Raw genomic sequence first — 13,249 nt, 5'->3', positions numbered from 1 at the left:
AATTGTCCTAGTTTTTCTCCTTCTAGTCTTAATTTACTAGGTTGTTGATGATTTAACCCTTTATCAGCTCTTTGATCCCTTGAACTAAATACATTCATGACTTAACACTTATGTTTAAACATGATGATGTAGAATTGAGTTTAAAACTAATGGATACCAGATAAGTTCGCCGTGAAATAAAACGTGTTCCGAAAATTGCAAGGTTTGCACACCAGGGCATATATCAGAGCTAGTCTAATAAATATTGTTCAGTGTGTGTGTGAGCTGTTTATGTAGGACAGATAATGTGTAGTTGAACCACCAGGAGTAAAGGTTATGGTTTATTAGTAGAATGAACAATCCAGAGCAAGGTTTGGAGTGAGTTTTAAATACCTACAGCGAGGGTTGAGGAAAATTTGCGCCCTAGGGAGCAGTATTCCTGAGAAGTTTGATTTCCCAGAGAAGGGGGTGGTTCATGTTTCTTAAGGAGTTTGGGCTCCTAGAGTAGGGGGTTGAGGAGAGGGTTCAAGAGAAGTGAGAATATACTGAGAAGGAGATTTCAAGGAGTTTTAATCACCCTGAGCAGGGTATGAAAGAGGTTTTAACCTCCCTAAGTTGGGTTTGAAAAGAGTTTTAATCACCCTGAGCAGGGTATGAAAGAGGTTTTAACCTCCCTAAGTTGAGTTTGTTAGTAGTTCGAACCACCCAGAGCAGAGTTTGCCAGGACTTGCAATCTCACAAAAGCTTCTTAATTTGTATTATCATCCAGGGTCCTGAGTCAGAGTTCTTGTAAAATAAATGCATTTAGAAAATCCGCCAATCAAAATGTATTTTTTTTTTAACTTTTCTAGATTGAATAGAACGGCTGACTTCCGGCTAACGGGGAGTTATTTTAAGGACTGTCAGTAAGCTTTCGATGAAGTAAAAAAGAAAATATGCAATTACATTTTTCCAATTGCCACACCCATGATATGCTTCAACTAATTCAGAACTCTTTTTATTTTTCCTTTGTAATTGATTATTTATTTACTTTCTTTTTTCCCTTCCTTACCCTGCAGAGTTCATCTCCTTGAAATCTTCCAAAATTCCCAGTCTGATAAAAATATTTTTAAAAAGAAATTTTGAAATTTCATCTTTTTTTTTCGTTTGATATTAAGGAGATAAGGTTCAGTAAGTTTAGTTCTATTAAAAATATCATTTCTCCAGCATTGTTCAAATATACAGACCTGACATTTAAAAATTGTGCACAGTCAGTTCAACTTAATATTATGGATTTGTACTTTTCAGTTTTTAAATTACAAATTTGAATTTCTCGTGAAAAACGTTCAAAACCCCAAAAAGATTAAATCCTGAGATGTTCAGTCGTAAAACACACATACTGTATGCTATTCTGATATAATACTGTATCATTGTCTGATATGTATACTAGTGTATCCTTGTCTGATATTATACTGTATCCTTTTCTTATATAATACTGTATCCTTGTCTGATATAATACTGTATCCTTGTCTGATATAATAATGTATCCTTGTCCGACATAATACTGTATCCTTGTCTACTGTAGCCTTGTCTACTGTAGCCTTGTCTGATATAACACTGTATCCTTGTCTGATATAATACTGTATCCTTGTCTGATATAATACTGTATCCTTGTCTGATATAATACTGTATCCTTGTCTGTTATGATACTGTATCTTTGTCTGATAATACTGTATCCTTGTCTGATATAATACTGTATCCTTGTCTAACATAATACTGTATCCTTGTCTATTCTTATTCTGCCAAAGACTGAGTGTAGTCAATCTAACCTTCAAACTAGGATTTGTATTCATCCTCGATGACAGTATCAAGATAATCCGGGAAATATTGCGCCAAAAAACCGCCATTTTTGAATTTTATCCCAATCTGTATTCTTGGGTTATCACGTATTTCATGGGTTTACTCCGGGTTAGTTTATATGCAGTGTCCGGGACTAAACAATATACCATAACATCTTGGAAAGATGGAAGAGAGAAGATAATAAAAATCTTGGTCAAATTCTCCCTCATTTTATCCAAATTTAGCTTCCAGTACTTACTGTTTTACTTGATTACAATTTCCATACTGAATACAGAATTTGTATTTGCAGAATGCAGATGACTTTTTTAACTGACATAAAACTGGATTTTTTATTTTTCCAATGCATTATTATGCCAATATAAGGCTAGCAGATACAGGGAGTAAAAGATGGATTGAAATCTAGCAAATATCACGTAGTTTTCATCTCAGAATTGCACGTTGGGATGATTCAGCGTTAACCGCCCCGTAATGCGCATCTTATTAAGTTGTTTTTCGCAGTTTTTGCGCCTCCAAAGACTAAGTGTATTGTTAACGGGTTAGATATGGTATTTGAACTTGCGTTCAGTATATGTTTAGCTTGTATAATTGGATATATTTAGAGTGCTTAATGACAGGGCTAGAAAATTATGGAAAATCATCGATTTAAATTTTTTTAGGATTGAACTTTTAAATTTAGTAAAGTACACAATTTCACAATTTAAGTACACAAACGTGATTTTCAAAATTTAATTGAAATACTGATCTAGATCTAATTTTTAAATGTTATGAAAGTACAGATGGTCCAAAAAAGTCAACTTTTTGGAATTTCTTTCAAATATAGTAAAACATTTATGTACCCAACTTTTTTAAATGGAATGCCACTTAAAATAGCGTTTACAGTTTCTTTTTTAGTACAAATATCTAGATTACAGATTTTAGGATTTAAATCCTAAAAATTCAAGGTTTAAGAACAAATATTTAGCTTAAAGATTCTAGGATTCAAACCGTGAAAATCCAAGGGTTTAAGTACAGATATCAAGATCACAGATTCTAGAATTGAAACCATTAAAATCCAAGGTTTAAGTACAGATCCTAAAAGTTCAATTATTTGGCTTAAAGATTCTAGAATTTTAACCGTAAAAATTTAGGGTTTTCATATTCTAGGATTGAAACCATAAAGTCTTAGGTTTATCTAGATTACAGATTCCAGGATTGAAACCATGAAAATCCAAGGTTTAAGTACAGATTCTAGGATTGAAACCATGAAAATCCAAGATATAAGTTCCGGGTTCTAGTACAGTAGTACGTAGACCTCTAATTCAAGTGTTTGCTGTTAACGTTGGTTCTTTGTTTTCGTAAGATTAATGATTCTGGTTTAAACACCACAATTTCTTAATACTCAGCTGCTGAATATGGTTTAGGGGGAGGAGCGGGGAGAGTTATGGTTAATTCGAACCCAATTTGGCAGATACGAATTAGTCGGGTTTCCTTTATTTTTAGATTAGGATATTTCAAACCTTCCTGTATACTATTTATCTATGGGTTTACAGTACAATATACCGAATAATATCTGAATGAAAACTTCTAATATACAAATCATAAACCTGGACCTAAAACTTCAAAAGGTCTGATTCTGAATCATATTCTTGGTGTGGTGAATGATTTTGTTATGAGTGGGGGGGTTTTTGTTGGACAAGATATTGATGACTCGACTGGACAACAGAATGGCTCAATTAAGGGCTCAGCGGCTGTAGAGTCTCTCAGGAAATACAAACAACTTGTCTATATAGGAAAGGGTCCATCAAGAAACGCATACAAATGTTTATGTGCTTGAGGGTCTCTAAAAAAATACATAAACATGATGTTTAGGGAAAGGGTTTAAATGCACACAAATGTTTAGGGGCTTTAGGGTTCCTATAAAAATACAAATGTTAATGAGGTTTTTATTTAAAGCTTTTATAATCCATATTTGATTTGTTCCATAGTAGGGTTGAATGTACAATGTACATTGAACATTTTTGTTTTCAACTCCTACAAGCCTCTTTTATTTGGAATTATCCGAGATTGTATCTCTAGGAGTAGCATTTAGTACACGGAGTAAACCTTTCATCTCACAGTCTGGCAAGTATTTAGACCATTTTCGGTATCCGGAGTTAAACACGCACATTCGTCCCACAATTTAGTTTTTGCGCCTTCTTTGCGGTCTTATATAGGACACTTAACCAACACCATTTTGACAGAGAGTTTTGTTTCAAGTATGCAGGAATCTTTAGTTAGGTTCGTAAAACCCACCTTTTTCTCAAGATGGGATTTTAGATTTACTCCATGATTACATCCTTGTAAGCTTTAAGCTTCACTTCATATCTGCTTCTAAATTGTAGGTGGTATCATGAAACACAATACTTATATGTCAGAGTTGTAAAATGTAGTGCATGCATCAAGGGATTTGGTTCAGGCCTGTTGAAAATCCAGATTTATTCGGCGATGGTAGCATTGAAATAAACTAATAGAGGTGCATTGAAATAAACTCTTAAAAGGGTTGCATTAAAATAAACTAATAGAGGTGCATTGAAATAAACTTTTAAAAGGGTTGCATTAAAATAAACTCAGAAGATTGCATGAAATAAACTCTAGTTGCATAAAGAAAGATGCCAAAAAGATCACATCAAAATAAACTCCAATGGGTTGCATTAATATCAACTTTAAGAGGGTTGCATTAAGATCAATTTTAAGAGGCTTGCATTAAAATAGATTTCAAGATTGCGTGAAAATAATCTCAAAGGGTTGCATTAAAATATACTCTATAAAGGTTGCATTTAAGTAAACTCCAAGAGGGTTGCATTAAAGTAAACTTTAAGAGGGTTGCATGAAAATAATCTCAAAAAGTTGCATTAAAATATACGCTATATAGATTGCATTTAAGTAAACTCCAAGACGGTTGCATTAAAGTAAACTTTAAGAGGATTGCATTTAAATACACTCCCAAAGAGTTTCGTTTAAATAAACTCTGAAAGTGTGAAATCCAAATCAATTAGGAGATTACAAAATCAAAATATATTCGGAGATGGTTCTATAAAAATAAACTCAAGAAGGATAAAATCAAAATAAATTTAGATATTTCTAAATCTAAATATATTGGAGCTAGTTCTATACGATAAACTCCAGATTGATTTGGAGATATCCAAATAAAATTATGTAGATCGTAGATTGATGCAATAATATAAACTCTACAAGTGTGAAATTGAAATAATCTTTAAAAGGGAGAATTTAAAATCAATTTGAAGATTTCTAAAAGTATAAAAATAAATCCAGAGACTTGAATGACGGGAGAAATGGCCGCACCCGAGATTGCTAAATGTCAATGACTCTTTCCAAAAGAAATAAGAATTCACTGGTTCAGAAACAGTTTTAGGCTTCTTTAACCTTCTACAAGCTTTTTAATGAACCTGGAGAAAGTATTTCCAGGTTCGGACACACCATGATACCGCCTGGAATCTACAAGAGGGATAATCAGTGTGATTTTAAACCCTCCCGGAGCGGAGATGTTGCCATGAGACTCTGTTCCACCTGGTGGGACGCAGAGGGAGATATTACTCCGGGCTCTGTAGACGAGATCGTTATGGGACTTTCCAGTCAGATCGCAGAGAGGGAGGATCCCGTGTTCTGTTCAGATGTAAGAAACAGTTTGTTCGGTCCCATGGAGTTCTCCAGAAGGGATCTAGCAGCTCTTAATATTATGCGGGGGAGGGACAATGGGTTGTCTGATTATAACACTGTCCGGAAATGTTTTGGGTTTCCTATGTTGACTAATATCAGTGAGATCAACAAGGAGCTCTACGCAGAGCATCCGGAGATATTCAAAACCCTGGAGAAGGAGTACGGAGGTGATCTGATGAACATTGATCTGTTCGTTGGAGGTATGTTGGAGTCCAGCGGAGACCCAGGACCACTCTTCTCAAAGATCATTCTGGAACAGTTTCTCCGGCTCCGGGATTCAGACCGATTCTGGTTTGAAAACACAGAGAACGGACTATTCACTGAAACCGAGATTGCTGCTCTAAGAAAACTAAAACTTTCTGAGATTATTATCTCAGTGACGGATATAAACCGCGGAGATATTCAAGAAAATGTTTTCTTTTTCAAATCCGGAGATCCGTGTCCTCAACCCATGCAGCTCAACGCGACCGAGATGGAACCTTGCATGTTCCTTAAAGGGTTTGATTACTTCCAGGGCAGCGAGGTTCCTTACATATTTGGATGTATTATTATCTGTATTATTCCTGTAATCCTCTCCTGTCTAGCCTACGCTGTTGTCAAAGTGATGAACTCGCGCAGGCGCAGGATCAAGACCAAGTGGGAGGAGAACAACAACGGGAAGTCTGTTGACAAGATGTACGTGAAAGAGTGGCTGCATCACAACGCCAAGCGTAATGTCAAGATTAAGTTTGGTCCTGATGAGGCGTTTCATCTGATGAACAGGAAAGGGGAGAAGCTCCGAACCGTGAGTATCAAGGGAATTGAAAATCTAGTGTGTGAGGTTACTCAGGATAATAGTAAAAACCCCATGATGCTGATCAGTGTCAACAAGGACCATGATCTTGTTCTGGAGTTCAGTGGAGTCAAAGAGCGGAAGAAGTTGTTGACCAAACTTGAAAACTTTCTTCAGAGTCATAAGAAACGACTTGAAACCGTCCCAACCTTTAAGGACGAAATGCTGGCAAATGCTGAGACAAAGGAGAGAAGGAAAGCAAGGTTGGAACATTTCTTCCGGGAAGCGTATGCTTTAACCTTCGGACTGAAACCCGGAGAGAAACGACAACTGGAGGTGGATAGTGATGTGATCATGGTGATGCGAACCTCTCTTTCAATGCAGGAATTTGCGTCTGCTCTGGGTATGCGCGCTAGCGATGTATTTGTGAAGAAAATGTTCGCGATTGTAGATAAGGATAACGACAACAGGATTTCCTTCCAAGAGTTCTTGGATATGATTGTCCTATTCTCCAAAGGCAGACAGGATGATAAGCTGAGGATTATATTTGACATGTGTGACACGGATAGAAATGGAGCTATAGACAAGGAAGAACTATCTGAGCTCCTAAACTCATTAGTAGATATTGCCAAGACACAGCGGCTCTCCACTGAAGAAGTGACAGAACTGATCAACAGTATGTTCAAGTCTGCAGGGTTCCAGGACAAGGAAAGTTTGTCCTATGATGATTTTAAGATCATGATGAAAGAGTTTAAAGGAGACTTCTTGGCCATAGGTTTGGACTGTAAAGGAGCGAGGCAAAACTTCCTTGACACTACAACGAATGTGGCTAGGATGCAGTCTTTTGCAGTTGATGCCATTGCAGAGAGAAGGAAGCACTGGCTCCTTAAGAAGTGGGACGTTTGCTCCAACTACTTGGAGAACTACAGACAATGTATCTTCTATGTTTTCGTATTCTACGTCATTACAATCGCCTTGTTCATCGAGAGGTTTGTGTACTACGCTTTCATGGCTGAGCATAAGGATTTGAGACATATCATGGGAATAGGTATTGCGGTGACAAGAGGTTCTGCAGCAAGTTTGTCCTTCTGCTACTCCCTCCTCCTGCTCACAGTGTGTAGGAATATGATCACCAAGATGAAGGAATGGGCCTTTAATCAGTATATACCCTTGGACTCAAACATTGTGTTCCACAAGATATGCGCGTATACCGCGGTATTTATGTCAGTAGTCCATACATGCGGCCATCTTGTAAACTTTTACCACGTGGCCACTCAACCTCTAGAACATCTTCACTGTCTCAGTCAGGAGTTTAGCTTCAGCAGTGATCAGAAACCAACCATTGCCTACTGGTTGTTCCAGACGTTGACCGGCCTGTCTGGAGTAGCTCTGTGGATCATTGTCTGCTCAATCTTCATCTTTGCATATCCAACTGTTAGGAAGAAGGCGTATAATTTCTTCTGGATGGTTCATCATCTTTACATTCCCTTATACTTTCTCAGTCTTATCCATGGGCTGGCGAGGATCACTGGAGAACCAAGATTCTGGATTTTCTTTGTTATTCCTGGACTCATCTATACCTTTGATAAGGTAGTTACACTGCGTACCAGGTATATGGAGCTGGATATCCTAGAAACCGAACTCCTGCCTAGTGACGTCATCAAGATCAAGTTCTACAGACCTCCTAACATGAAGGTGCTGTCAGGACAGTGGATCAGGTTTACATGTACTCATGTTGAACCCGTTGAGTTTCATTCATTTACTCTAACCAGTGCGCCCCATGAGGACTTCCTCTCCGTCCATATTAAAGCAGTTGGTCCATGGACCTGGAAACTGAGAAACACCTTTGATAAGGCTGTAAACGACAAGGAGGAGGATAAGGATAACCCTGCCAAGATCAGGATCGAAGGACCCTTTGGAGGAGGAAACCAGGACTGGTACAAGTTCGAGGTTGCAGTTATGGTTGGAGGAGGTATTGGAGTAACTCCGTATGCATCAATTCTTAACGATCTTGTATTCGGAACTTCAACGAACCGTTACTCCGGCGTGGCCTGCAAAAAGGTTTACTTCTTGTGGATCTGTCCCTCACACAGATACTTCGAGTGGTTCATCGATGTTCTCCGGGACGTGGAGAAGAAGGACGTGACCAATGTCCTGGAGATGCATATATTCATCACGCAGTTCTTTCACAAGTTTGATTTAAGAACAACAATGCTGTATATTTGTGAAAACCACTTCCAGAGGTTGTGTCGGAGAAGTATGTTTACTGGGCTTAAAGCCATTAATCATTTCGGTCGTCCTGACATGCCATCCTTCTTCAAGTTCGTCCAGAAAAAGCACAGCTACGTGAGCAAGGTTGGTGTGTTCTCTTGTGGACCCGGAGCTATGACTGCTTCCGTGAGAGAGGGTTGTGAGGCTGTGAACCGACAACGCAAGATTCCAAACTTCATTCACCACTACGAAGTTTTCTAAGTCATGAAACCGTTCTAAGTCATTCAATTGCAAACAAAACTAGGTTTAGGAGAAGTCAGTCAAAGTCAGTTTTATCATTGCTCAAGAATATTTGTGTACTGAGACTGAACTAAAAAACATTCTCCTTAGAAAATGTGATAAAGTTTAGGCTAAACCGTTTTTATAAATATTTATTGGGTTTCACCAGTACATTGTTGAACCCGGAGCATCTGCCTTGCTCAATCCTAGAATCAGTATAGGAAGTAAACTCTAGGAAACCATTATTCAAAATAATTTTTAGACTTGACTTTAAATATGTTGCATTTTGATAATATCGAAAAATGTTTAAGAAACGAGTGAGGTTGGGAACAGAAACATTCTCAACAATTTATCTCATATTTAAACATGTTGTACAGTGTTGAATAGTGTCCTATTATTATAATATTTTATATTAAAAACCATGACTAAAATAAAGATATTTTTAAGTTATTTCTTCCGTAAGAAGTGTGTGTAAATGTTAGGGGTTGGCGGGGGATACGATTTACTAGCTTTATTATTTTAATTATTGAAGTTTTATTAAAAAAAATTTACGAAGATATTAGATATTTAGACAAAATTAATTTCAAAAATGTGATTGAAGTAATATGGTCTAATTTCTCAATGAACACTACATACTAATATTATGTTCAATAAAAAATCCAGAAATAACCAGAGGCGACATTTTATCTTCTTATTTTCCGGGAAACCCTGTATTTTATTTCTTAGCAAATTTGCTTGATTTGCATTTTCAATGCTTTATCATGAATACACATATAATGCACAATATAAAGATAACGTTTTATTTTCAGATAAAAAGGTTGAAAATCCAGATTTATTCGGCGATGGTAGCATTGAAATAAACTAATAGAGGTGCATTGAAATAAACTCTTAAAAGGGTTGCATTAAAATAAACTAATAGAGGTGCATTGAAATAAACTTTTAAAAGGGTTGCATTAAAATAAACTCAGAAGATTGCATGAAATAAACTCTAGTTGCATAAAGAAAGATGCCAAAAAGATCACATCAAAATAAACTCCAATGGGTTGCATTAATATCAACTTTAAGAGGGTTGCATTAATATCAATTTTAAGAGGCTTGCATTAAAATAGATTTCAAGATTGCGTGAAAATAATCTCAAAGGGTTGCATTAAAATATACTCTATAAAGGTTGCATTTAAGTAAACTCCAAGAGGGTTGCATTAAAGTAAACTTTAAGAGGGTTGCATGAAAATAATCTCAAAAAGTTGCATTAAAATATACGCTATATAGATTGCATTTAAGTAAACTCCAAGACGGTTGCATTAAAGTAAACTTTAAGAGGATTGCATTTAAATACACTCCCAAAGAGTTTCGTTTAAATAAACTCTGAAAGTGTGAAATCCAAATCAATTAGGAGATTACAAAATCAAAATATATTCGGAGATGGTTCTATAAAAATAAACTCAAGAAGGATAAAATCAAAATAAATTTAGATATTTCTAAATCTAAATATATTGGAGCTAGTTCTATACGATAAACTCCAGATTGATTTGGAGATATCCAAATAAAATTATGTAGATCGTAGATTGATGCAATAATATAAACTCTACAAGTGTGAAATTGAAATAATCTTTAAAAGGGAGAATTTAAAATCAATTTGAAGATGTCTAAAAGTATAAAAATAAATCCAGAGACTTGAATGACGGGAGAAATGGCCGCACCCGAGATTGCTAAATGTCAATGACTCTTTCCAAAAGAAATAAGAATTCACTGGTTCAGAAACAGTTTTAGGCTTCTTTAACCTTCTACAAGCTTTTTAATGAACCTGGAGAAAGTTCAAGGGGGGACAGGGGTATGAAGGGGGGGGAGGAGTATGGAATAACTCTACTAATGAAAGCATTATTAATTCAATTATCTGATCTCGATGTTTTACTTCAAGAAGTATTTCAATCTTAAACAATGTAAGATTGTGTTGTTTTTTGTAAGGGATCTATCTATCTATACATTTACATTTACGACACAAAGATTAAATAACTCCTAAAGAAGAGATGGAAATGGAATCTCTCAAATTTATAGATTTGTTCGTTACCTCTTTTCTCTATACAGGGTGTCCCAATAAACATGGGAATTCAGTGAAGAATTGGATATCGTCTTTGTTATGAATTAGCATTTAATACCTAATTTCAAAAGCCATAATATTATTATGTCTGCTAGAGTTTATCTTATGAAAAGGGTAAAAGACTGTAAAGATGAGTCTATAATGTCTCCATAAGATGAACAGTGAAAACGGACAAGTTTACTCTGTTTGTATACAGTAATTTTCTTGTTTTACTAATTACAACTGTATGCAGTCAAAACATAAACAAACAAACTGTAAACATAGCAGACGAAAATCTTACGGATTACAGCTTTCTCAGAATGTATCACTATACTAAATCAAAGAATTATTTTAAAAGACGATATCGAATTCGTCACTGAATTCCCATGTTTATTGGGACACCCTGTATAAAGGTTTACAATCTCCTATCTTTGTACCTATAAAGATACTGATTTTTTGTTTATTTAGCTATAGGTATTAGGCAATAAAATAATTAACCCTCCTCTAAACTATAAATCAACAATCGTGAATATTAGCGTAAATCTTTATTGTGTACAGTGGTGGGTGATTATATAAATACAATGAAGACGACTTTTTATTTAAGTTTTGATGGATAACAAGCTTTTATGAATTACGAGTTCACAACTGACAAGTAATCAAAGAGAAACTTTTCTAATTTACAGCTTCTCTTGACTGATTAATGTGTAGTGTACCATGCTACTTAATAGCTTGATATCAATCAGAATTAAAATCGAACGTCGTCTTCATAGTATTGACATAATCGCCTATCACTCTATAAACGATAAACTTTTTTAGTATATATAGGAAAGTCTTTATGACTTGTCCCTTGTCTTGTGAATTCACAAGACTGGAGGAAAAATTCTCAATTATTTTCTTGATTGCCCTGATTAAAAAATTCTCAATTATTTTCTTGATTACCCTGACTATACAAGGTTGCCACCCAAAACATGACTTAGCCTTTGATTAAAGTCATTAATATCCCACTTAAAACCTTTATTGTAGGATACAATCTGTACTGTTTTGTGTACCCGGAGAACTGTAAATTAATCTTGAATTCTCTGGACTGAAATTAGTCCCTTTCATGAGGTTCCGGTCCAAGCGCAGCAGGGGAGCTCCGGGTTCAACTCAGGGTTAAGACCAGAACTGCAAAGAAGGTTGGGTCTGACTCAGGGTGTGAGGAATTCAGTGAGACAGTTTACTATGACGGAGGAATGTATTATCTGGGTTGGTTAAATGTATAGATCTCTTTAACAATCCTTGCTCTAGTGGGTTGGGGGACAGCACAATAGAACCCGGGTTTAATCTTTTTATTCAGATCTTAAACTTCTAAGTTTTACTGCTTAAGATATTAGTTGAAATGAATATTTATATAGGCTATTAGCCTTAACCTCGCGGGTTAATAGTAGATAAATATCTTTTAGATTTTAAATTAAGTCTAAACTATTTTCTTGATATTAGTCTAAACTAAGTTCATTATATTAGTCTGAACTACATTAATAAGTTTTAAGTCTTAACTACGTTCTTGAGATATTAGTCTAAACTACGCTCTTAAGATATTAGTCTAAACTTCGTTCATGAGATATTATAGTCTAAACTACGTTATTGAGATATTAGTTTTAACTACTTTATTGAGATATTAGTTTTAACTACGTTTATGAGATATTAGTCTAAACTAAGTTCATGATATTAGTTATAAATCTTAATTACGGTTATCAGATATTAGTTTGAACTACGCTTATGAGATAATAGTCAAAACTAGGTTCATGAGATATTAGTCTTAACGTTTACGTTCATGAGATATTAGTCTAAACTAAGTTCATTATATTAGTCTGAACTACATTAATGAGTTTTAAGTCTTACGTTCAATCGAGATATTAGTCTAAACTACGTTCTTGAGATATTAGTCTAAACTACGTTCTTGATATATTATAGTTTAAACCACGTTATTGTTATTGAGATATTAGTTTTAACTACGTTATTGAGATATTAGTTTTTTCTGAGGGAACTCAATTTTTTAATTTTTTTTTATTCCACGGCCAACGCTGGGCACTTCAGCTAGTGAGTAATAAGTCTTTCTTATGTTCACGAGATATTACTCTAAACTACGTTTATGAGATAATAGATCTAACCTACCTTCATGAGATATTATTAGACATTAAGTTCTTGAGCTATTTGCCTAAACCACGTTAATGAGATATTAGTCTAACCTATGCTCGTTCGAATCTATGTTAGTCTAAACTGCATTAGCTAAACTATATTACATATATAAGATATTAGATTAGTCTGAACTGCATTAGCTAAACTATATTACATATATAAGATATTAGATTAGTCTGAACTGCATTAGCTAAACTATATTACATATATAAGATATT

The 13,249-nt window shown here is 35.3% G+C and overlaps 1 protein-coding gene across 1 annotated transcript in view; it reads left to right on the top strand.

Moving 5' to 3' along the window:
• LOC111712072 (dual oxidase) overlaps window positions 1–9,226 on the top strand; it is a 35,834-nt gene extending 26,608 nt beyond the window's left edge. The window contains exon 5 of the mRNA XM_023486584.1: window positions 5,263–9,226. Within this exon, the coding sequence (XP_023342352.1) occupies window positions 5,263–8,758 (3,496 nt within the window). The 3' untranslated portion in view covers window positions 8,759–9,226. The remainder of the gene's footprint in view (window positions 1–5,262) is intronic.
• Window positions 9,227–13,249: the final 4,023 nt, after the last annotated feature.

Source organism: Eurytemora carolleeae, unplaced genomic scaffold (assembly GCF_000591075.1).
Source record: "Eurytemora carolleeae unplaced genomic scaffold, Eaff_2.0 scaffold110, whole genome shotgun sequence".
Taxonomy (NCBI): domain Eukaryota; kingdom Metazoa; phylum Arthropoda; class Copepoda; order Calanoida; family Temoridae; genus Eurytemora; species Eurytemora carolleeae.
This window is presented reverse-complemented; position numbering and strand designations above follow the sequence as displayed.